General features: G+C 39.5%; 2 protein-coding genes across 2 annotated transcripts; both read left to right on the top strand.

The window, feature by feature from the left end:
- Positions 1 to 732: 732 nt before the first annotated feature.
- On the top strand, positions 733 to 5,071 carry LOC103151695 (fibrinogen-like protein 1). The gene is made up of 7 exons (XM_007571873.2): positions 733 to 924; positions 2,281 to 2,449; positions 2,561 to 2,720; positions 2,814 to 2,902; positions 3,275 to 3,363; positions 4,119 to 4,306; positions 4,391 to 5,071. The coding sequence occupies exons 1-7, from the start codon at positions 775 to 777 to the stop codon at positions 4,587 to 4,589; spliced, it is 1,044 nt and encodes a 347-aa protein (XP_007571935.2). The 5' UTR covers positions 733 to 774; the 3' UTR covers positions 4,590 to 5,071.
- A 1,059-nt stretch (positions 5,072 to 6,130) lies between these two features.
- Positions 6,131 to 24,882, top strand: LOC103151694 (sorting nexin-25). Its single transcript, XM_007571872.2, has 22 exons — positions 6,131 to 6,335; positions 6,555 to 7,268; positions 8,456 to 8,540; positions 12,000 to 12,216; positions 13,831 to 14,003; positions 15,064 to 15,250; positions 15,668 to 15,738; positions 17,319 to 17,509; positions 17,628 to 17,759; positions 18,123 to 18,272; positions 18,924 to 19,049; positions 19,179 to 19,343; positions 20,079 to 20,210; positions 20,307 to 20,447; positions 20,800 to 20,913; positions 22,198 to 22,275; positions 22,366 to 22,449; positions 22,547 to 22,664; positions 22,754 to 22,820; positions 22,907 to 23,088; positions 23,840 to 23,940; positions 24,040 to 24,882. Exons 2-22 carry the CDS (start codon positions 6,900 to 6,902, stop codon positions 24,103 to 24,105), a joined length of 2,949 nt encoding a protein of 982 aa, XP_007571934.1. The 5' UTR covers positions 6,131 to 6,335; positions 6,555 to 6,899; the 3' UTR covers positions 24,106 to 24,882.
- The last annotated feature ends 360 nt before the right edge of the window (positions 24,883 to 25,242 follow it).

Genomic DNA, 25,242 nt, shown 5'->3' with positions numbered 1-25,242 from the left:
TATGGTAATATTCTTCATCAATTATAAAAGAAGCCAAGATGCTTTCTGTATCGGATACTAAATTCTATTTTTCTATTGTGTCAAATACTTGTTTCATGCAATAAAATGATAATTATTTTCAAAATCATTCATTGTTTTTTCTGTTTTTTTCATTCTTTACTAATATTCTCTCTTTTTGCCTCACCGTTCAGATGCTGCTATAATAATAAAAAAGATTACCTTTTCATTTGATATGATTGGCAGCGTATTAAATGCTTCTTTTCCGCACCGTATTTATAAAACGAGGCTGTCTCACTGCAATCAGTCACAGAACAATTATGCAACCAAATAATGGAGGAAAATGGCCTCCTTCTGTCCTCTATCCTCCTACAAACGCTGACCTTCAGTTGCATTTAGCCACTCCAAACCATTATTTCAAATGGCACAAAGCTGCTAATCAGAAAGACGATGACCACTCAAGTCTCTCAACGACACTCACAGAGGATGGGGTAGATGGGAGCCACGGTGCGTTGGCCAGGAAGAATCAAAGATTCACGGTACGACTGCTACCAAGCAACACTAAGTTTGTTTTTAACAACAAGTTTAATATTAGAAACTTGTTTTTTAACGTGAAGTTGGTCTTGACAGGTTCTGGGCACATCTGTTCTGAGCCGTGCCTGAACATTTGGTGTATTTTATCACCGTGGAAAATCAGGCATTTCTCCAGGTGCTCCTCCTTTGTTTTGACTCAGCTGTAGGAAGATTTTTCCATTCTCCAAGGCAAGAATCAAACAGATGAGCCCAAACTGTTTGAAGAATCAGTCTGCTTTACTGACTTCTTTCTTGGTTGTGCTGCAATTTTTCAACAAGAGGAGGAAGAGAAGCCCCAACATGGCCCTGCTAACAGGACTGATGATGCTGGCAGCTTGCACCCCGTTTGTCAAGGTGAATACTTTGAATAATCAGAATGCTGTTCTGGGGTGTTCTGTAATTGTGCTTTTTAAAATTTGTGTATCCCTTGAATGTTTCATATTTTGTCACAATGCAGCCAAAAAGGATCTGTTCATCTGTTCTCACTTCACTTACAGCTGAAAGGTATTGTATTTCATGGTGTGTCTACCACAGACATTTTGGCTGCTTATTCAGGCTGTAAAAGATAGCCAGACCTTCAGATAATAACAGGAAGGCTGAACATATTATAGTTTTTCTTTTAGTTTTTAATTTATTTTCTCTATATTAACTCAGAGTTAACATAGAACTTCACATTTTCTAAAATATATATAAAGACGGAGACCCGTTTTGGGTTTGGTGCTTCTAACTGAGGTAATCACTAATAGGTAGCCTAGCTTCTCTATCAACTCAAAAGCATTAACATGTCTACTCTGTCATTATTTTGACTATTGTTGTATGATAGTAATACACTGTTTCACATGAGAGAAACAAATAAGAGTCTATTTTTATGGCTTCATAAATTATTGTTTTCCAAGAAACGGGAGCTAAACTTGGCATCAGCGTGTCAAAGCCTTACAGAAACATGAGATTGAAAATTTGTCCCAAAATTTCCACATTTTCAAAGCTGCATGTATACAACGTTTATGGAAAAAGTATGTTTTTTACATATTGGTTCAAACTATTACAATGTCGTATAATGATGTGGCAATGTAATATGAAACAGATAATCATCTTCTCCCATGTGCTGCTGTTGCCGTCTGGAAAAAAACACACCGTCCCGACAGAAACAACCAATCAGGACCAGGAGGAGTGTCTTAATGCTGTCAATCAACCTCATGAATGTGCTCCTAAAAATGCTAATGGAAGAGAAACAAAACTCACTGTTACCCAAAATCCGTTTATCCGCCATCATCGGAGGCCATGCTAGCTAGCCTTAGCATTCACGAGAGGCTCCGCTGATGAAGAGAAGCTGTACTGTATAGCAGACTGCAAGAGGAAGGCATGTGTAGGGGAAGGAAGCACGTACATGGGCATGATTGACAGCGCTAAGACCTGCCTCCTGGCTCTGACTGGTTGCTTCTGATAGTACTGGGACAAGGCACAGGATTACCTGCCTCATACTGTACTGTCACGACACAGTGACATTTTTATATATTTCTTACAAAAGCTGACATTTGTGCAGACTTAGTTGTCTATTTTAAAGGCTACATAATTTCAGTGTGTTTTATTTTCTACATATTTTCTACATTTTGCTTTCCAACAGGCATATTTGAAACCAAATGAGATAATGGAAGGGAATAGATGTGAACATCTCAGGGACGACACATATGTGTGTATGTGTCTGTGTAGGCGTCAGACGGCTGCGGCGGGGAGCTGGCTCAGTTGCGGCAGCAGGAGCAGCTTTTGAAGAGACAGCTTCAGAAACAGGAGCTCCTCCTACGCAGCTTACAGCTGATGACCCAACAGGGCAACAGCAATGATGCTGGAGCTGACCAGGTCCAGGACACCCAGCATGCAGGTCAGCGCCCACTGCCTCGCACCCTCAGGAAGCCCTGTGAAAACCATGCTGAAACTGTATTTGATCATGCCGTCTGTTGGATAAACGGACTTGTGTAAATCTGTGTGTCAGACTGCTCCCAGGTCTATAGTTCTGGATTCCAATCCAGCGGTCTGTATCGGATCAGGCCTAGCGGAAGCCCTTCAGCGGTCAAAGTCTACTGTGATATGACTGAAGGAGGAGGATGGACTGTCCTGCAGAGACGGGTCAATGGCACAGAGGCATTTAACAGGTGTGTCTGCAGCATGCTGTATCATAGGCATTGGTACAAACTCAACTATCTGTGTAAAAAAAATAAGAATCTCCTCAACTATCAATCCATCAGGTCATGGATAGAGTATAAAGACGGTTTTGGAGACCTGAATGCAGAATTTTGGCTTGGAAACGACAACGTGCATTTTCTCACAACACAAGGTTAGTACTGTTTTGCTTTGTAGACTAAAAACTAACACATGCAAATGCTGTTTTAAGTGTCCACTTTGTGGAAAAAGCCATGTGTAGCCTTTTCTGTAGCCTTTGTTTGTCTGCTGCCATCAAGTGGTCAAAAATAACAACTATTAGTGCTTTGGAGAACACTTGTGTTGTCCAGAACTGTCATCTGCTCAGCCACTTTCTCATCGATGGCCACAAAATTCTCGCAGGGTTGCTGGTGTCTACCTCTGGTGGTCTTGCTGGTATTCCAACACCAGGACATTGTTGTATCAACACAACAGCGCTTAAATTTCTACAGGTCACATTGTATGCTGCATAAACTTATCCTTTTCCTTGTGGCTCCTTCTTTTGCAGGGAATTATTCAGTGAAGATCAACTTGGAAGACTTTGATGGCCACCAGCGCTATGCTGAGTACAAGAACTTCCAAGTAGCAAATGAAAAGGTCCAAGTCCTAAAAGTTGATGGAATACATTATGTGTAGCACTGTGTAGTTGTTTGAAGATTAAAAGGAAATATGTCTTTAAAGAAAAACATATTAAGTAACATTATATCTTAATTTCAACCCTATCGCAGCAGGAAATCTGTAAAAACAAGTAAAATATTAGATTAGCTAGTTAGATAGATAGTTTGTTTCTTAATTGGAATTTTAAGATGCTTCTTAAAACTCCAACTTTAAGAAACATCATAGTGGATTTATGCAAAGCTCATTGTATCTAGTCGTAACCATTGTCACAATTGCATTGGAAGGTTATTTGCAGAGAATAACCTACCTTTTTTCCCACAAGAAATAAAGGTAGAAGTTGGTGCTCTAACTATGATCTGTCAGTGTGACTGGGAAAGAATACGCAAAAAAATTTAAGGTCAGGTATGCAGTACGTTTTACACAGCAGGATCATTATTGGTGCATTGCTTCCTACCTGAGTGTCCTGTTTAAAAGAAACATTGACTTTTGTAGAAATACACACCTACCTCAAATGTGACATCTTAAAGGTTTTCGTTGACAATACAAAGTTTTAAAGACTGGAAGTAAAAGAAATCCATTTCAATCTTGGATCTCTGGATGTTGGCAACTAAATTAGATTTATTCAGTGTGAAAATACTAAGAGTCAAGAGTTATTAACGTTATTCATTTAAAAAACCATCCCGAACTCTGTCTTTAACCTCATGCAAGTCGTTATTTTTTATTTCCGTAAGTAGGAGCACTACCGCCTTTCCTTTGGAGACTATGTTGGTACCGCTGGAGATGCTTTGACTGGAAGCTATCAGGTTCCTGAGGTCAAATGGGCCAGTCACCAGGGCATGAAATTCAGCACCTACGACCAGGACAATGACAACTACAAGGGGAACTGCGCTCAGGAAGACAAAGGGGGCTGGTGGTTCAATAAGTACGAGCCCAAACAAAAATCCACACTTATGTCTTCCAGTGACATTAACAAATACATTCTCTGTTCGACTGGTATTTTCCGTAGATGCCACTCAGCCAATCTCAATGGCGTGTACTATCCCAACGGACACTACAGTGCTTCCACGGATGACGGTGTGGTCTGGTATCCTTGGAGAGGGTGGTGGTACTCGCTGAAGACCAGCATCATGAAGCTGCGACCTGTAGACCACAAAACCCATCTCACTAATGACCAGGTGGCAGTTTCTCTCAAGCCACCTTCCTAGGTTATGCTTGCTTTGACAAATGATGAACAAATGGAACAAAAATACTTTGCAATCACCCATATCTTTGTAGTACTTACAACTGCATTGACCATCTCCTCATAATATATAAGAATCCTGTTTTGTGTCGGGGCAAAGCTGAGTTGCATACACAATACGGAGCAAACAAAGGAACAAAATTGAGAACGTGTGAAAGTTTTAGTCAGTTCTACAGACTTGAATGTTGTAAGAGGAAGTTGCATCCAGCTGTCTGGTTTGAAGGCATAAGAGGAAGTCTGATGTCAGCGTTATTGAGAAGTCATGAAACATTGGATTGACATGTTATTGACATATTATCACACAGCTGCAACTGACTGAACACGTGTATTTTATCTGAACAATGGAGTGACATGACCTTTCAAAACTACCCTGTCAAGCATTGTGCTGATTCAAAATTAATCATCAAATGTGCTTGCAAATAAATCCATTGCTTTTATTGAAGGACAGGGTGGTATGTTGTCTTACTTTTGATTCTTTTCACAACTTGAAACAACGCATTGCTAGGCTATGGAGAATTTAATGTGGTCCATGTTCCAGTAGTGTAACATGTGACTTTGTGATCACATTAGCAGGGGACAGATTCCAAAGTGAAACATAAGCATAAGTCCATCTGATTTCCAGTTATTTTCAACTTATTTCTAAACCCATCTTGTAGTTTGTTGTTACTTCTAGGAAGCAAATCTTATCTTGGGTTGGTCTATAGACGTGGATGTTTGTGATTACTCCTAGGGTATAAATAACTAGAATAGAATATGCAAAATACAATAAAACAACTTTTACTCATGTCCGATTATGCTGTGTAACATAATAAAACTCACCTCCTATCTCTAATTACCATACTAATATAGCACTTTTGTAGTCTAAATTACTACATAGTCTAGATTTAAAGTAAAAGATTTTCATTTTAAACGTCTAAAATCAAACATAATGTCATGCACAAAAGGACTGTGTGTATGTCCATGCCCAATATGGGAGATTATTCTGCATAGATAGATTTAATAAGATATTCAGAATGTTTATTCCAGAAAGGAAGAATGTACTTGTGAATATCTGGAAATGCAGACCTAATACTCCTAAATCAGTGACCTTTATTTATTTATTTTTTTACACATGCATGTCTTCCAGCCTGTTCATAAAAAGGAAGTGCAGTTCTTTTTGCTCAATAAAACACTTTAAATATTCTAAGAAAGTAATATCCATGTTAAGATCTAATCTAGATATAGCTGAAATATGATGTACCATCGCTCAGTGTGAAAATATTAACTGCTGTTGACGCTGAATGGCGCCTTTGTTGTGAACGGCTGTCTGAGACAAGAATCTGTCGTCACACAAGCAAGGCACGAGCCTTTATCTTTTGGTACGCTTGATTAAATGATACGGGAAGCCGTTTTACTGGGCCGCGCTTCTGCCAGTGAATAGGTTGCTGTGTTCAGGCTTGAACTCCCCGCCCTTTCAAACCGTACGGAGGTTAAAAACGGGCGAGACGTCAGCGTTTAACGCCAACGCTCATTGGCTGACACCGCTTCACGTTGAGAGAGATTGTCAGTCAGCTGGAGGTTTAAGGAGAATAACAGTTACTTGTTTTTGTCTGGCGGCCCTTGACGAAATAGTGGTAATGCTTATAAGCTTGCTCAGCCCATTGAAACGACTTGGGATAGCTGTTCGGAAAACAGGATTGTAAGGTTCTTGTCGGAAACTCTTCAGCGCGAGGTGAGTAAGCTAACCTTAGCTGATGTTGAACTGATTACTACGCGAGCAAGCTAGTAGGCTATCTTCCGTCATTGTGTTTGCTAGTCAATTGCACACCTTTTTTTTTGTATATTTAAGAGCAACAATATTGCCCTCCATTGTTATTTTTCAGGTAAATTTCTTTCTAGTTCAGTTTAGTTAGCAGTCGCTCAGCTTCCCTTCCGCCTCTTTGTCTCCAAGGTGACGGCTTTTATCACTCCATCCATCATCTCATCACCCTGGGTCTTTCTGTCTGTTCTCCGGGAGACTGCTACCAAAACCTTAGACAAGCGCGGTGCGTTTCCTGTCTGGAGTGTTGTCGCAGGCGGAGCTCAGTGCCTGTTGCCACCGGGTGGCCCGATGCTAGCAGCGGGGAAGACATAGCGGCGCGGCTCGAGGAGGAGATGTCAGAGCGGGGATGCCTCTTCTTGGAGACAGTGCTGTAGTCGATGGAATACCGGAGTGCACACCCTACACCTGCCGCTGGCACTTGCGGAGTTGCAGCCTAACAAGCAGTGACAGATATATGGATGGTGAGGTCGCAGCATGCCCACCCCCTCAACTACCACTACGCCGCTGGCTGGAGGGAGCAGCAGCCGCCGCAGTAGCAGCAGCTCTGGAGGAGAAGAGGAGCCCATGTCTGCCAGTCCCGACTCCACCGGCGGCTCCTCTTTCCGGGTCGTCCCGGCTTTCTGCCTGGGCGTGGTGGCGGCTGTTGCGTTTCAGCTGGCCTGGGGAGGCCTGACTCTCACCTCTGTCCTGCTGAAGCTCTTCATCTACGTCTCATTCGCCTTACTGTGCTTCCTGGCCGGGAGCTTCGTGCTGCTGGTCAGGAAGAGCCCTCTGAAAGTCAGCTGCTTTGACCGAAACAGGAGGGAGTCAGCTGCTCGTCTGGAGTTCTTCAACAGGCTGATGGTAGGAAGATTACTCTTTCGAATAACATGTATGTATATAAATATCTTCATAGAGAACACATTTTAGTACATCTAAGAATGGAGAAAAAAATAAAACACTTAGCCAGTAGCGGTGCTTACATGACTGGTTCCCTCCTACCCAGATAAGAAACAAACAAAATAAACATGTTTAGTTTGTAGCTTAAGAATTAAACATATATAGATAATTTTTACCAATGACATGGGTCAAAATTGTAAAGACTAAAACATTTTCTTCTGCAAATGCTAAAATTTAAAACTATATATTGATCTATCTGTCTATCTGTGTGTATGTAGTTCAACAATAAACTAAACGTACAGTCATTTAAATTAAACAAGTGAATAATAAAAAAAAATTGTGGCAAAGAGATTTTTGCACAACTTTAAAAGAAAGGCATACATTATTCAAACTATTTTGAGCTCAGCAACAATTTTCAGACAATATATTAGATTCAGTCCATCTTCAGCAATAAGAACAGGGTTAAGTTTCTGTCTCTTTGAAACACCTGCTGCACATTTTCAAAAGTTGAATAAATGAATTAAAATCAGATTTGGTCTGTTTCAGAGCAAAGTATCAGTGGATAGATGTTGACTTGTTTACTACAAAATTAAAGACAAAGTAACCCTGTTACTAAACGATGACTACATTTTGTTGTTCCTAAATTTTTTCCATTCTAATTTGTAATAATTTAAATCTGATAATCTCCATCTACACCAACCCCCTTTATTATGTTATTTGCATGCTCTTAGTTTTATTCTAATCTCACTCTGTATTTCTATCTTCTCATGTTTTCTCTTTGTTCTTGCATTAAAAAAAATCTTGATCTATAATTAATGCATTCATGCCATCTTGCTTAATTTCCACTGTGCACAAAGTAAATGACTGCCCATCCCTTCAGAAAAACAATGCTGCGTTTGCAGCTGGCTGCTGGCCTGTCTTTCAGCCGTGTTATTTTCTGCTGTGTGCCGATGACTTATTGACGTTGACGATGGAGGGAGATTGGCGCAGACATCTGTCTTGTTGACATGTTGCGTCAGCTCTGACAGATTGCTTATCAGGGATACAGTTCTCCTCTTTTAGTTGTATTAAAATGCTAACTGCTAATCACTCCTGCTTTCCCGAATGCGAGGTTGAAAATGAAGTGACCTGGTGCTCTGGTTGTCCCTCAGGGTCGGTTTTCGGTGCCTGCTCAGGAGTCCGTCCTGAGCAGAAGAGTGGTGGTGTCACACAACGTGGACAAAGCCCTGAAAGAAGGTAATTCATCAGAGATGCTTTGACGTATAAAAAACGTGAGCGAGCCGTACAAGTTTTACTGTTTTTTGGGTGAAAACGTCCTGCCTTGAGTTGAGGAGTGATTTTTCCAGTTTTTGTGAAGCTTTGCTTTGTCAATACTGAATTCAGATGTTTCGGATTTCTCTTTACGCGCTGTAAATGTAGAATATCAAACTGTGTATTTTTAATAATCCAGGCACAATGTGTCCACACATCCTTAACAAATCTTAAATTCATGTATATATGGGTTGGTTTCTAATGTAAAGGCCTTAAAATGTCTTAAATCCATTAAAAAAGTAAATATGTTTTTCCCAAGTCTTACATTTTGTCTTTATTACTATTATTTATTTTATTTTACTTTTGTCCTCTCCTGGGGACTTTTCTGTCAGGCAAAAAAAAGGACATCTTCGTTGCGCTTTGTGACACGAGACCACTGATGCTACCGCTAACTAGTGCTAATACACCTTTGCTAGCTAGCAGGGGAAGTTGCAAAGAACTACCCATGATTGTTCTTTGTGACTGTCATGAGTAAGTGCAAATTTTTTGCCAGTTGTCTTGACAAAGTTTGTTCATTTCTGTTATGACACAAGTCTTAAATTTCATTCATAGTGGTCTTAAAAAGTCTTAAATATGAGGTTTTGAAATCCTGTGTCAGGATACACCTATAATTATTGAAATTAAGAACATCAATAACATTTCACCACTATTTTCAGATCTATTATGAGTCTTCACAGAGGATTTACGCTCAAATATATATTTTTTTGTACTCTATTCAGCCTTCTTATCTCTTCAAAGTACAATTCTTGCTCGCTGTTGGCAGCCTGATTGAACCACAAACATGTCTCTAGAAAATGCAGCTTGCCTTTCAGTAAATTCTTAAATGTCTCAGATTCCTCTGAGTGAAATCTGAAACATCTTACTAATCCTGAAATTTAGTAACTGAGGTTTATTATGTTTCCAATCAGCGAGTGAAAAGCCATCACCAGTCGAGCTTAAAAATGTCTGAATCTGGTTACCAGCTCATTTCCCGACACATTTCTCTGAGAGAGACTTGATACAGAGATTAGAATCTTTTTGTGCCACGTAGAGCAAATTAGGAGGAAATGCAAAAGGATTAGCTGGTCAGAGATTTAAAACATTTCAATTTGCTCTTTAGACCACAGTGGAACAAATGCTTTTCTAACATGTTAATTAAAGTTTCCTGCATAGATTTTTATTTCTGGGGAACTTTCTTTATTTTGTACAGTCAAAGACTCGGTCCATTACTCGTTTGTTTCTTTGCTCTAGAGAATTGTGAGTTTATGGAACTTCAGGGTGAAAATGTACTGATTGTAAGAAGGCTGTGTCATTTCCATGGAGGCTTGTGTGTCGTTTCCAGCATCTTTCATCACAAAAACATTCTGTTAGTAAAAATTTTTATTTATTTATTTTTTTTAAACCCAATAAGAAAGCTTAGTGATGGTGCTGTGCTGCTACCACTCATCATTGCTTTTCAGTGACCCACTGTTGCACCAGTAAAAGGCCTGGTGAAGGAGACGCACAAGCATTTGCACAACCACACATCTACACAATGAGAGGAGCTGTGTGCGTGTGTGTGTGCGTTTGTGTGTGCGCCTGCCAAGCAGCAGATGGCTCCAGGATTTGTACTGAGTTAACAAACGCCTACACAGTAGAAGAAGGGGATTTGTACATGCTCCACTGTGACTGGCAGGTGGAGTAGGTTGATGACTTTGGATTCAGTCGACTTCTGCTCTCAGTGATCTGATGACTCGGTCTGAGTTTCTGTCCAGTCCAAGGGTACAACATGCCTTCTGGTTGAATCAGGAAATCGTGGACACAAATAATGTTCAAAGTAGTAAAAATGATTTTTGAACCACCGTACGATGAAGTGTGTTCAGAAGTGTATGTTGAAATTCAATTTGTAGCACTGATTTTATGTATCAACAAACTAGCTAGGATTGCACCAATGTAATCTTGCAATAATTGATTTTTTAAAACAATTAATTAAATTTTCTGTTTTGAAAATGGAACTTTTGGAAAATTTGGGTAATTTTCTTTCTCACCTATTCACTTCTTGGGTTTCCAGGGTGATGCTAATTCACCCCAGAACTACAATATGATATGGTCAGTGCATTTTACAGCTTCTATTAATGTAAACTTTAAATTCAGGTTAACTCACAGAAAGAAAAATTTTAACAAGACCCTTTTTTAAAAAAAAAGATATTTTCTGTCATTTGTAAGGCTAAAAAAACAACTAAGATTGGAAATTGAATTTAGTATGGGGGGGAACACATATTTTATTTTTAAGCCAAATTGCCCAGCTGTAATTGAGCTGTATTTGAGTACTGTACAGTTGTTCAAAAACATATTACTGACTCAATGTCAAAGCCTTATCTAAGCAGTAACAGCACCAGTAAAATAATCAATATACTAAGATTGTAAGCTTAAAGAGTCTGTTTCAGTCTTACAGTTCCTGGTGTATCTAATTAGCATCATACCTACATTTAATGTAATTGTAGGAACAATGTTGAAATTTATCATCTCTAAGTTATTTAAAAGATAATTGACAACAAAAACACAAGTAACCATTTTTTTTGTACAATTGGATATCCATCCAGGCTTTCATGGGTTAAAGTTATTAGTATTATGTTTTAATCTAATTATAATATTTACACTAGAAGCAGAGGTGACATCACACTGTCGACAGCACAACCCCGAACTTCCTCTAAACTGTGAAGAAAGCCTTGTCACGAATGTGTTTTTTTTTCCTTTTCATTATTTCTCCTCTACATTCGTCCTGTCCTGGGACTCGATCTTTGTATTTGTTTTCTCTGCATATCTTGGGTGCTCAGATAACAAAGTCCACTTTGGCTATATTGATCAGACCAGTGACTCTCTCCATGTTTTCCAAAACGACTTCACCATTAGCTAAGACTGAAAAAGAGCAAGGTGGTGAAATGGGAACATAAGAGCCCTCAGAATCACCAAAGTCTGCTTTTGATATTCCTCATTAATTCTAATTGGCGCTTCTAATAGACGGCGATAATGAGACATCCTGTGTATTTTCAGATTGGCATCACGTGAGCGTATGTTCCAAATGAGCCGAACACGGTTGTGTCCTGCTCATCTGGTTTCCTCCTGCAGTTAGTCACATCAGTCTCTGCTTCTATGAGTCATCGCTGTGATAAACTAACCTGTCCCTTTTTTTTTTTTTTTTTTACACCTCGCTGCCTCTGATGCACCTGGCCTTTGAGGAAATGAAACCTGTTGGACTAACTCTGCAGCTGTCTAATTCGTGGTTTAGTTACCAAAAAAAAAAAGAAATCAGGCACCAGGGCTGGAAAATTAAACTCCATTTAACTGAACCGTTCGTCTTCTTATCTCTCCTAAACAAAGCCAACCTGCATCGGAATCCTCTCTCTATCTCCTTCTCCTCTCCAGTGTTCGACTTGGCCTACAGAGACTATATCCTGTCCTGGTATGTCTCCCTGAGTCACGATGAGGGCCAGCTGTACTCCATGCTGCTGGAGGACTGGTGGCAGATGATTGGCCAGTTGCGATCCAGACTCGCAGACATAGACGTCGTCAACGTGGTGTGCTACGACAGCGTCCGCATCCTTCACTCCCACTTCACCGACCTCAGGGCTGCGTCTGGAAGGTACGCACTCGGCCACGTTTCTGTCCAGTCGTTGGACAAGTTTCGAGCGAGCTTTGAAAATGTCGCAAAAATGAGAATGCAAGTTACGCGTGCGTCTGGAGCGAATTGACCATGCTAAGCACTCCACATGGCTGTAAACAAAAAACAAAAAGAACAACAAGATGTAGAATTTTTAAATTTTATTCTTTTCAAAAGTTTTGTTGACAGACCCACCAGTGAATGTGGACAGTTGGTTACGTCAGAATTTATTTGGTATTTACGGTATTTACGGTATTCGTATTTTTATTTTTTCAGAATGTTGGTATTTCACATGCAATATTTCAAAACGTGCATAAAAACAAACCTTGACGGAAACGCGTCTGGTTTGTTATTTGCATGTAGTTGTAGTGGATAACTACATGTAGTGAACTTAAAATTTTATCACGATATTTTGCGGTATCATTGCGATAACAATAAAAGTTCCAATAAGAACCGTTTATTACTACTTTATTAGGAAACTATCTGGCTGTGACTGCCACTAAACTGCACACACATTATAAATAGTATTGATATTTATTGACACTTTAATTGAAAAAACAGTCAAGAAATTAGTAAAACAGACTATTTTATCAGGTTTTAATCTTGAATTGGAATTTATTGTGGCAAAGATAAATCAAAATTCTTATAAGACATTTATCAAAAATTGTACGATAAGTAAATCGCCCCAGATTTTCTTAATTTTAGGGAGTTACTTATATGCGAAAGCAATTTTTTGTACCTTCGCAAAGGTTGCTGTATTTCGCAACTTTTCAGATGGTGGTGGGGGTGGGGGGGTGGAAATCAGCATCCTTTGAAATCGGTGTCAGTGATTGGCCAGAAAACTGTAATTGGTTCACCCCTACAAATTGAAACGGCAAGAACACTAATTAATTTTAGTGCTGGCTATCGGCCTTTTTCATTCTGACGTTATGACTCCTTGTTGGTGTCATACCATCAGTTGCTTTGTCAAAGACAGCAACTCAAAAGTGCTGTCTTTTGAGTTGCTGTCCCCACCTTCCCCCTGTAATTTCACGCATCCTGACGGAGTGAAATCCCATCAATCTGATGCAGCGTAAATGACATTAAAAACTCACATCCCCCCCAGCGATATGCACAAAAGACGACCGAGGGGACAGACGGAGCGGTGCTTCACGCTTTATCTGCTTTTATTATCCTGGCACGTCTGGCGAAGCTCATGATTCCACCTCGCAACAGTGACGTCTGTCGTTGATGGGTTGGCGAATACGAGAGCGGCGGCGGCGGCGTGTCTTGATATGTCAAGTTTAGGAAAAATGTAATAAGAACAGCTCTGCGTTGGATGCGTCATAGCAACCTCACCCTGTTTGAGCTGATCTGACATGAAGCTCGGACTGAAAAATGCGTCTGTGTTTCAGAAGTAAACATGCACTCGCCACGAGCGTCAAACCTCAACAGATGATGGAGCTCAAACTGCTAAATTTAGCTTTAGAAACCATTAAAGTTTATATGATAAAGTTTATGCCGTCGTATCCAAATGAATACGACGGTGCATGTAACACTATCCCTCACCCTAATCTGTTTTCTATATTTACTTTGTGTGTGTGTGTGTGTACAAAGATCAGAGGAAGCTGCTCGTCCATTTCCTCTCCATCCCTGCCTGGTCTGTCCCGACTCGGAGATGGCCTTCCTGCGTTGCGTTGCGAGAATCCTGCTGCTGTGTCTGCTGCCTCAGAAGGACGCCAAGTCTCACACGCTCCGCTGCTGCCTCACAGAAGTTATAACGACCAAAGGTGCTGACGTCTTTCTACGTCTCTACAAACTTTGTTTTATTTTTTTTAATCTGATCTTTTTATCTGAATCAGAAAAACGAGGAAATGAAACCGACTCACTTTCCATTAGAGCTGGGCAATGTGGCTTCAAAATAAAATCTGTTTTTTTTTCTTTTTTGTCATACCAGATCCAATTTCCGATTTAAAAAAATATTTTAAAAAATCCCTTTGCTTTGTTTTCTGAGAAAAAAGAAATTTACAAATGACAGAAAATATTTTCAAAAAGTGGCTTTTACTTCAATCTTTGCTTCTGGTGGTTGATCGACAGAGTTTTGGGCCCAAGCTACGAGAATTTTTGACTAACTATGAGAATACAGTCCAATTTTACCAGGAGAATATTTTAAAATTATGAGAGAAAAAAAATTTGTTTTAATTAGGGAAAAAAGCTTGGATAATTTTTAATTTGGCATGTTGGAGTTTGGATAAAATGACTATTCTGCTAACTTTATTCTGGTATTATTTCAACTCTGCCATGTGATTTTTATTATCTTATTACTATTATTGTAGCATCGTAACTTCATAATTTTATACTCATTAAAAACAAACAAAAACAAAGAAAACTTAGCCTGACCTTTACATTTTGTTGACCTTAATTCCAAGTCCAACTAAATGAAAGAAGAAAAGCTTTTCTAACAGGATGTCCACGCTGGACGTACTGTTGTTGAATGTGTGATGTAGGAAGCAAAGAGGTTGGTGGGAAAAAAATCCATAGTTTCCACAAATGAAATCTTCAAAAACCAAAAAATTCAACTAATCACAAAAACTGATTTGTCAGCCTTCTGCTAAAGAAATGAGAGAAAATGACCCATAAAACCCTGCAGTTTTAGCCAGCAGCAGCTAAAAACAAAAAATCCTACAGCACCCGATCTGCTTTTAGAACTAATATAGTCACATATCACCACGTCTTTCCCCTCTTTTACAACCTGTGATTAACCCCAGCAGACGGGTTTTGTTCTTTTTCTTTTTCCTTCTCTTCCCGGCGCTGAATTGTGATTGTGTGTTGTGTTGCTTGCTGCTGCAGTGTTAAAGCCTCTGGTGGAGGTGCTGAGCGACCCGGACTCCATCAACAGGATGCTGCTGTCTCAGCTGGAGCAGAGGGAGCAGCAGGCCGAGCAGCAGAAGAAGGCCTACACCTACGCTGCCTCTTACGAAGACTTCATCAAGCTGATATCAACTTCCACTGATGTCAATTTCCTCAAACAACTCAGGCATGCCAGCAGCTGCTCTCTCTCACACACACACCCACACACACACACACACACACACACACACACACACACACACACACACGGCCTCATTAAACGCAGAATGTTCTGTACCTGCACCAACGCTCTTTGAATGCACCACTCTGTCTGTATAAACTCAATAACAGACGGCTTAATCACTAATATTTTTTGTGCTCCTGCTGCTGCTGTGGGGGTTTCCATGGGAACAGAGCTCGTCTCTAAAGCAGTGTGGCAGATTTACAAAGGGGGGTTAGACATGATACTGTTACATGTGGGTCATTAGTGGAGGAAATAATGGTGACACACTGACTCTCATGGCGTTTTGTCAGGTAAAGAATCCTCGTAATGATGTTTTATTTTGTCTTTTCCCGTTTTCTGATCTCTCCATCTCCATCCCAGGTATCAGATAGTGGTAGAAATTATCCACGCCACCACCATCAGCAGCTTGCCTCAGCTCAAGAAGCAAAAAGGTAAAAGGGAATCGACAGAATGTGACGGCAGTAATTGGTTTGCCTCTGCACAGTCTGCTGCTTCGCCTCTGTTCTTTGAAGCCGAGGGAACAGTGTGTAGAACGGGGCGTATTCATCATGTTCCCAAAATTTAGCAAGCAGTTTGGCTTGTTAGACCGATGCATCATTGTTCCTATTAAACTGAGCTTGATTTCTTTTAGGGGACTTTACAGAGTTTAGTTTTCTCTTAGTAGATGCTGCACATGAGGGTTTTGTTATTTTCCAGTTTTCCTTAGACGCCCCAATTCCAGACAAACAATCTAATAGTTTCTGCTTATTCAGGGATGTTTGGGAGTCCCAATCCCTGCAGATAATACAAATAAATATAAATACATGTATGTTCACTGTTGTTAGGGAAAACAACGACTACAGGACAGTATGTAACAATGTTTTCCTACCTGTTTTATGTTACTGAAGTCATTTTTAATCTTTTAGTTTACGCATATTCAATGACATAACATGTCAATAAACATTGATATGTTGTTCTGAGTCAGTTTGTTTAAGATTCTTTTTGCTTTCTGTTTGTATGGCAGATATTGGTCATATACAGGCCTGTGGTGAAACAAATTTTGCTGGACGATAAATTGTCCCAGAAGTTATTGCGATAAACCATAATGTTGTTTTGAGACCATTTTCAAACAATATAATATGGCAAGAGCACATTCTGAAAGATCAATAAAGATTACATTTTAATGTTAAAGTGGAACTGGAAGACATTTTAAATATTCAAAATAAATCAGCAAAACAACAAAAACCTTAAAGTAAAATGAATTATGAAATCTCTGTAATAAAATTGTCGTTCAAAGAAAGGGGCTGGTTGATACCGATGCACCAGTCTGATTACTTTTGTCAATAAATTATACAAATGGATGGAAATTATTGTTGCTTATTACGACTGAACTAGTCACACATGATAGAAAATGGTAAAAAAATATGATATCCTGTTGTTTCTTAAAGACTCTGTGTTATTTAATATTGCAGTACTTTTGCATATTTTTCCTCTTTATTAATTCATTATGAAGTTTCCAATGAGGAATAGAGAATCCGTCTTAAAACTTTCATTTGCCTTTCTAACTGTATCTATGAAACAGTTTTTATTCATATTATAGATGATGCCGTTTATAATAATTATAAAGCCAAGACAGAAGTTTGTCAACTGGAAATAAATAATAATAAAAAAAGTTTATACATTTAAAAATATATAGAGATATATTGGGACCAAACACACAACCTGGTGGGATCCCACATTCGTTCTTTTGAAACTCTGATGCCTCAGTAATAAACCAGTTGTTCACACTATTTTCTGCTAGTCAGCAGAACTACTCTGCTTAGTTTCAAATACCTTTTTAATCAAATATAATGTAAAGATATGGACAATAAATAATATCATCTTCATGCTGACTAAATATATATATATATATATATATATTTTTTTTACAGTCCCAGCTTTTCCATGTATTGGGATTATTTTAGTTCTGTGGTTTAATCTCATCACCGCTCTCAGTAACTTCCTGATCTTCCTCTTCGTCTCCCTCATTCAGAGCGCAAAGGCAAAGAGTCGGCAGCCATGAAGGCGGACCTGCTGAGGGCCAGGGACATGAAGCGCTACATCAACCAGCTGACCGTCGCCAAGAAACAGTGCGAGAAACGCATCCGCATGTTCGGTGGACCCAACTACGAGAACAGCGAGGAAGGAGGAGCCGATGACGGCGATGAACCGCAGAGCCAGAAGGTCAGAGGCACGGGAGCGCCGGAGGGAGCGTTTTAGTTCTGAAAACCGAAGCCGTTCTGTTCAAGTCGTTGGACGTTAAAGCGCTTTTGGTCTCATTGTGTGCTGTCTCTCCTTTCAGATCCTCCACTTTGATGATATTTTGTGTAACCCGGGCTACAGAGAACACTTTCGAGCGTACATGGAGAGGATTGATAAGAGAACTCTGATAAGCTTCTGGGAACTGGTGGAAATGCTGAAAACTGCCAATAAGGTATTCAGGGCGCACATTCATCAGAGTTCAACCCAGCTGCTCCAAACTAAAAGTAAAAAAAGAGTGCAGGGAAATTTACACCTAATGAAATAACTTCCATCTTAGCTAAGGTTGAGAAATATGATTCTGTAAAGAAATCCAGATAGATTTTGTACAGTTAAATAAGCTAAAGATTTTATAGTTGGCAGATAAAAAACATGACTGTACTAATACCAGGTGCTTCTTCTGTTAACATTTATGTAAATATTTGCTTTTAGGAGTATCTCTGAATTTTCTGTTTACATGAAAATTCAGAGATGTTGATGTGCAACGTGTGAAGGCGACGCCAAGCCTTTGTGAACTGGTTTCTGTTTGTTTTGGCAGAGTGAAGTGCCCCAAATCGTGGGAGAAATCTACCAGAAGTTCTTTGTGGAGAGCAAAGAGATTCAAGTGGAGAAATTTCTCCTGAAGGAGATCCAGGAGAGTCTGGTGGGGAACAGAGGGACCGAGGTGTTTGTCAGACTGCAGGAGCAGGTATGATGGGATTTAAGACGTAGACGATTAATCATGAAGAATCGATTATTGAAATAACCGTCAACTAATTTTGTAAGAGATCAATCACCAGGTTGAGAATAAAGACTCAAAAGAGGCCATTTGCTGAGTAAATGATACACTCACAGATGTAACTGAGCCAAAACTGTACAAAAGATTTTTTACATTTAAGATGGAAAAAAAAAAGTGAAAAATGTTTGACCCAGAACTTCTCAAGTGACTCAGTTTTAGCTTCACCTGGTTCAAAAAAAGCACTTTTTTCTGTTCCATTATTAATTGACTAATTGGAAAAATAATCAACCATATCAGGTTTACTTATTGATGTTGGTCTGAGCCAACTTATTGATGAGCCAACATCAATAAGTAGCTGTTGAAATACTGTTGAAGCTGTAGCTGTTTGAAGTATTTTGTGTTTTTTTTTTTGTTTGTTTTTTTGCTATAAATGATGAGGTGTACGCTAAATGGACGCTACATTAGCGCATTTTAGTTTAGCTTAATAATCCTTCGGTCTGGTGTGGGGTAGAAGAACTTCTTTAGCTTTTTTTTTTTTTTTTTCCCCAAAATGTCTGCTCCGGTTGGAGCTTTTTGAGCAGTTCTTGCAGCAAGAATAAAACATATTGAAATGTTCTCCAGGTGGCCGAGACCATGAGGGAGCGCTACTACCCGTCCTTTCTGGTGTCTGATCTCTACGAGCGGCTGATCAGACGAGACGAGTCCAACAGCCAATCACAGTGCAGCCCAGAGGAGAAAGGCAACGGGGTCAGATACACTCACGCACACACACAGAAACAAAGATGCGTCTGCATCACATGGATTTTACTGTACGAGATTGGCTTCTTTGTGTGTGTGAGCTGTCCTCATGTTGTTTCCGTGTCCCTCTGTGTGCAGTGCCAGGGTCTGGATGCAGGGGAGGAAGTATGCGACGAGGGAACTAAAGGAATCAATGAGCAAGCTAGCTACGCTGCTACTAAACTACGGCAGCTGTATGACAAACTGGAGTACAAGCGGCAGGCGCTGGGCTCAATCCAGAACGCCCCGAAACCAGACAAGAAGGTAGCAGATGAGAAGCAAACTGTCTCAGCTCTTCAGGTTTCCATCTACCTGCAGCTGGACGATTAATAGAGTTGACCCATGAATCAAATCTTTGGTTTTTGAAGAATTAATTTTTTGAAAATCGGGATTTTTCTTTTTCTTTTTTCTACCCATACTCTTCTTGTGTTTCCATAATTTAGAGTGATGTCAGCACGCTTAAGGCTGCCATCTTGTTTTAAAGCATCTCTTTATTTGGAGTTTGAATTCAGATCAAATCTACGGCAAAATATAAGTTTTTTTTTTTTCCTTTTCCATTTTTAATTATGAGAATAAGATCAAGTGACAAGAGTCAAAATTATATGATAATAAAGTTGTAATATATATATTTTTTGTCGTTAAAATGACTTTTCCTCTTTAAAAGGTGTTCTTCTGGTATAATTGTTTTTTTTTTCTCTGCTAATATTAGAACTATATTCTCCAAATTAAACAGAAGTTCTTTTGCCTGGCCCTCGTCGCTGCCATCGTACAGCTCACAGAAGGGATGACGGAAATAAAAGCCACTTTTAGAAAATACTTTCTGTCATTTGCAATTTCTCTTTTTAAAAAAGAGCGAGAAAAAGAATTCGATTAAAACCGGATCAGAAGTGGAAAAAAAAATCTGAGATTTTAATTTCAATCAAGTATTCTGACAACAGATATTTACTTTTATTTTTTCCCTACTCTTGAAGGTTGTCTCTGTGTGTTTCTGCACTGCAGATCGTGAGCAAACTAAAAGAAGAGATCGGCACCATGGAGAAGGAGCACAGTGAGCTGCAGCAGCACATCACCAGGACCGACTGGTGGTGTGAGAACCTGGGCCACTGGAGGGCCAGCATCACCACTGCTGAGGTAACCGCGCCCACTTTCCTCACCACTCAAACAGAACGCGGCCAACATGTCATGGAGTCCCTCTGAACCACGACTTTTTTTTTTTTACGGTTCCAGGCGGCAGAAGAAGGCGGCGAGACCGTAGCTTGCTACAGCGTGTGTGTTAGCCTGACGGAAGGAGAGGAGACGGCCAACAGCTGCTGGAGCGTCCAGAGGAAACTCACTGAGTTCCAGATGTTGCACCGCAAACTCACTGAGGTGCAGCTGCTACACTCTTCTTCTGTTCCTGTTCTTTTTCTTTTTTCTCCTATAATTTCCGTTGCATTGTAATTGATTTGGAAATCAGTACTGTTTTGTGAAAACCAGATAAATATCAGGCTCATATTCTTTCACTACCACATTATTTTGCGTTGCATTTGTGATGAGGTCTTGTCTGACTCTCACTGAGGAGTTCTGTTAAAACAAATTTATCAGAAGTTTGCAGACATGAAAATGCATTAAGCCATTATCAATATTCTTAATAGTCTATACTAATTACAGTCATATTTTAAAGGCTCATATTATCCGGTTGTTATAAACACAATAATCATTTTTCATTTCGCCTCCTCAGTGTTTTCCATGTCTGAAGAAACTCCAGTTGCCGTCACTCAGTAAACTTCCCTTCAAATCCATCGACCAGAAGTTCCTGGAGAAGAGTAAGACTCAGCTCAATGCCTTCCTCCAGGTAAAGCTCTGTGTGTGTGTGTGTGTGTGTATGTGTGTGCGTGTGCGCGTGTGTTTAAAGTGGGCATCAACATTAGGACAGTTCCTAACGGTTATGTTAATAAGCGATTCATCTGACGACTAATCTGATGGGGTTTTTTTTATTTTTTTAATCTCTAATCTGATGATTAATTGGATGAAAACAAGTGTCCCATTCTGCATTTTCCATTTAACCACTGAAATGCATTAAAAATTAAAATCATTTAATTTTCAAATAATTTCCTTTTTTAAATAATAAAACAAACATTTTTTTTGTCTAAAATGCATCAGCAGCATTCCTTTAGTAAGCACTTGATTATTTGTAGCAAAGGATTCATCTGCAACTAAAATAATATTTCCAACACCACCATGTGAAAAGCTGATCAGCCAGGCAGTGTACTTCTGATCCATCTGTTTTTATTGATCAACTGATTAATAACTGGATGGCAAAATATGCTTAATGGGTGATTTTCTTTCTTACAGAATTTGAACAATGTGAAGCTAAATTTGCATCTATGTTGTTCTTTCAGTAAATTGAGTCTATGTACTCCAGTTAACGATTTCTTGTTTATTGAATTTGTTAATTATTATTTCAATAATCAGTTTGTCATGATTAATCCGATTAATCCAATGTGTTAGCCTTATTTGCACATAAATAACAGAAAATTTATAACATGATCTCGTTTCCTTAATTCTAAGTAGAACATCAGTGATAGTTCTTAGTGTTGAAAAGTATTTTAACATTAATGTAATAATATGAAATCAATTGTTTTGTTGTTTCTTGTTTCAATTCGCTAAAACTAAAAGAATTCTTAAACACCATTTAGTGATAGTTTTCAGGTCACAACAAACAATAAAACAATTAATCGCGTGATAACAATCATCAAAGTGATGCTCCCCTTTAGTATCGCTGAAAAGCCACCATTTTGATAAGTCCAGCAACCATTTGACACCCAGTAAGCTGTTGTTTGCACCTTTTCTTTTCTTTTTATTTTAGTTTTTACAAAAGTTGGACTTTCCCTTTTACCCGTCTTCCCTGTCTTTAGATGAACTATAAATATACTAAAATGCAGGTTTGGTTACAGAGAATTCATAATCCATTTGAATTTTTGCTGTTTTGTTTATTTGTTTTGGATATTTAAAATGTTAAATGATGTTAGAAATTAAAGTTTGTGATGATTATTACTTTAGTTGAAAATGGTCTCATAATGTTGAATCTAAACCACTGAACCTCTGCTGATGATAACTCTGGCGTTTTCTGTTGCAGCGGTTGTTGACGGATGAACGACTGTGCCAGTCGGAGGCACTCTACGCCTTCCTCAGCCCGTCTCCAGAGTACCTCAAAGTAACATGGTCTCTTTGTCCAAATTGAAATCAAAAACACACGTTTTTGTTGTTTTTCAAACCGTGGCTTCCTGTGCTGCTCTGTGTTTAGGTGATGTCTGTTCAGAAGAAGTCCTCCTTCTCTTTGGCCTCCTTTCTGGAGAGGTTACCTGGAGATTTCTTCTCCCACACTGAGGTAGACGCCGGCTTCCCACTCTTCCCATCAGGTCGGATGAGAACTTGAGATGCTTAGCTTCACCCTGTGTGTCACGGCTGTGATTGGTTGTCTGCAGGAGGACGGGGACGATGACAGCGACTTGTCGGACTACGGCGATGAGGCGGACGGGCGCAGAAATGCCCTAGCTGAGCCCTGCTTCATGCTGATCGGGGAAATCTTCGAACTCAGAGGAAGTGAGCTGCTAACGCTAACAGAATCATGACCTGAAATTACGTCTGAGTGGATTCATCTAACTGCTTTTCTGTCTCGTTTTCCTGCTCAGTGTTTAAGTGGGTGAGGAAGACTCTAATTGCACTAGTCCAGGTTACATTTGGACGAACTATCAACAAGTAAATACCGGCTTTTTTTTGTGGGATTCTATCCGGGTTTTCGTATGTGTGTGATGAGCGCTAACGCGACACATTCCTTCCCTCAGACAGATCCGGGACACTGTAAACTGGATCTTCTGTGAGCAGATGCTGGTGTGCTACATCAGTGTGTTCAGGGACACCTTCTGGCCTAATGGGAAGCTGGCGCCTCACGCCAAGGTCCGGACCGACTCAGAACGCAGCGAAACCAAGGAGCGGGCTCAGCAGAAACTCCTGGACAACATTCCAGGTAGCAGCGTCTGGAAACTTCCTGTGTACCGCTTTGACTGCTCACATTTCAGCTGCTGACTTCACACGAATCTGTTGATGTCTAGTATGGAAAACCATCACTAATTTATTCACAACTGCAAGATTAAAGATGAATTTCATTATTATTATTAAACTGATTTGTTACGCCTCACAATCAAACACTTCTTTCTCTTAGTTTATCACAACATCATTGTGTTTGGAACATGAGAAAGTCTGGCGAAGTCCGAGGTAGAGCTGGGCGATAAATCAGTTTTATTGATTCATCAAACTTTAGATTTTTGAAGATTTAATTATTGGAACATCTGTATTTTTCTTTGTTTTTTTTGTTTTTTTAACTAGTGCACTCCAGGGTTTCCCCCAGTGCATTACAAGCCTGGCGGGCCACCAGGCTTTACTGGTGCCCCCACCAGGCTAATCATTACTTATTTTTTAAAATCTTTTTAAAATGTTTAAAGACTTTATAGTTGGTGGCCAGGTATTAATCTTCCAAGCTTTTGATAACTCATAAATATCAAGTTTCAAATTTCCTGTCAACTTTAAACATTTTTTAACTTAAAAACACGACGGACCGCTGGATGAATGACTGCCCTAACGCCCAAACACCAGGCTTAGCACGTTTTCTGGGCCTAATTCTAGGAGTATAAAAACTTTTGCAAGACTTTGTGTTCAGTAATTTGTCGCCTACTCATTACACATATGGACAGATATGCATGTGTTTTTGTTTCGATCAGATGCACTAGCAAACCTTGTCGGCCAGCAGAACGCTCGCTTCGGAATCATCAAGATCTTCAACGCCCTGCAGGAAGCCAATGCCAACAAACATCTCATCTACGTAAGATGGACAGGCGAAGCGTCAAACCAGATTCAGGTATTTTTATTATCCAGAGCTAAAGGGCTATGTGTAACGACTTGGTGTGCGTTTCTGTGTCAGGTGTTGATGGAAATGCTGCTGAAGGAGCTGTGTCCTGAGCTGAGAGCAGCAGCCGAGAACAGCTGAGCACAAACACAGAACATCCCTGGATCACCAAGCGGACGGGGGACTTGGAGGGTCTCCACCGGCAGCGTCTGTTCCTCGCCCTTTCTGTAGCTGACCAATAACTGAGTGCCAAGCGAAAGACAGGAAGTGAGGTGTTGTGGGGTAAAGGTCTGAGCTTGTGGGGTGAAGGCTGTGAAATGACGGCAAACCGAGCTCACAGCGGCCTGAAACGAGGGGCTGGCACTTCATTTTGTTCAACGAGGACACTAGTTGTATCTGTAATAGAGAGCCACGTTCACTAAAGAACAAGTTTTAATTTGTGAGATTATGTAACATGTTTTTTTTTGTTTGTTTGTTTATTTTTATGTTTCTTTAGTTGTTTTCTGGAGACACAGACATTCCAAATCGATACTAAAAACAAAATGTTCTGGTGTAAATCTCATAAGTTGAAGTGGAAATCTTAATGTTTGGACATGGCAAGAAGTGATCTGAAAAAAAAAAGTAAAAGGAAAAAAAAAAGAAAAGAAAAACGCAGACCGGACCGATGACGGAGTCCGGATCTTCTGTTCCCCAGGAAAAGTCTCGGCACTCTGACCTCTGAACATTCCTACACAAAGCCTGAGCAACAACACTTGTGTTCTGTGATTCTTGTTAAGACTTGGAATCGTGCAATATAATTTCATGTGAACGTCATTGTGATAATTTTATTTATGATTATTATTGATAGATTTATTTTATTTTTACCAAAAAAATTGTTTAGAGAGCGTTTATATGAGCAATAAATGACAAACAAAAGCTGATGACTTGCATTCTTTTTATTATATATTGAAGAGGGAGTAAAATTTAGTTTTTCTTATTTTTTATGTATAACTAATAATTTGATAAACTCTTTAAAATATTACAAATAAAATTTTCAGACTGTAGTTCTGTGTTAAGGTAATTCTGAAACGATAAACTGGTGATCAAGGTGGATGTATAAAAGAACATTTCTGCTAAAATAAAGTTCCCAGAAAAAATCAGACATTTTTGATCTCCAAAATTTGAAACTTTCCAGTATTTTTTTCTAGAAATTTTTAGATTAATCTGAAATTTGTAAAGTTTCTTTTTTATGGCTATTTTTCTACTTGTGAAACTCAAATTCCTTTTTGTCCTTCTAGA

This window comes from Poecilia formosa, unplaced genomic scaffold (genome assembly GCF_000485575.1).
Source record: "Poecilia formosa unplaced genomic scaffold, Poecilia_formosa-5.1.2 Scaffold289, whole genome shotgun sequence".
In the NCBI taxonomy this organism is placed as follows: domain Eukaryota; kingdom Metazoa; phylum Chordata; class Actinopteri; order Cyprinodontiformes; family Poeciliidae; genus Poecilia; species Poecilia formosa.
This window is presented reverse-complemented; position numbering and strand designations above follow the sequence as displayed.

Coding starts and splice junctions, on each gene's coding strand:
- LOC103151695 (XM_007571873.2), top strand. CDS start 775: ATGAGCCCAAACTGTTTGAAGAATCAGTCTGCTTTACTGACTTCTTTC. Junction 2,721..2,813: donor GGCACAGAGGCATTTAACAG/GTGTGTCTGCAG, acceptor TCAATCCATCAG/GTCATGGATAGAGTATAAAG. Junction 4,307..4,390: donor GGGGGCTGGTGGTTCAATAA/GTACGAGCCCAA, acceptor TATTTTCCGTAG/ATGCCACTCAGCCAATCTCA.
- LOC103151694 (XM_007571872.2), top strand. CDS start 6,900: ATGCCCACCCCCTCAACTACCACTACGCCGCTGGCTGGAGGGAGCAGC. Junction 15,739..17,318: donor TCAGCTCAAGAAGCAAAAAG/GTAAAAGGGAAT, acceptor TCCCTCATTCAG/AGCGCAAAGGCAAAGAGTCG. Junction 23,089..23,839: donor ACTCCTGGACAACATTCCAG/GTAGCAGCGTCT, acceptor TGTTTCGATCAG/ATGCACTAGCAAACCTTGTC.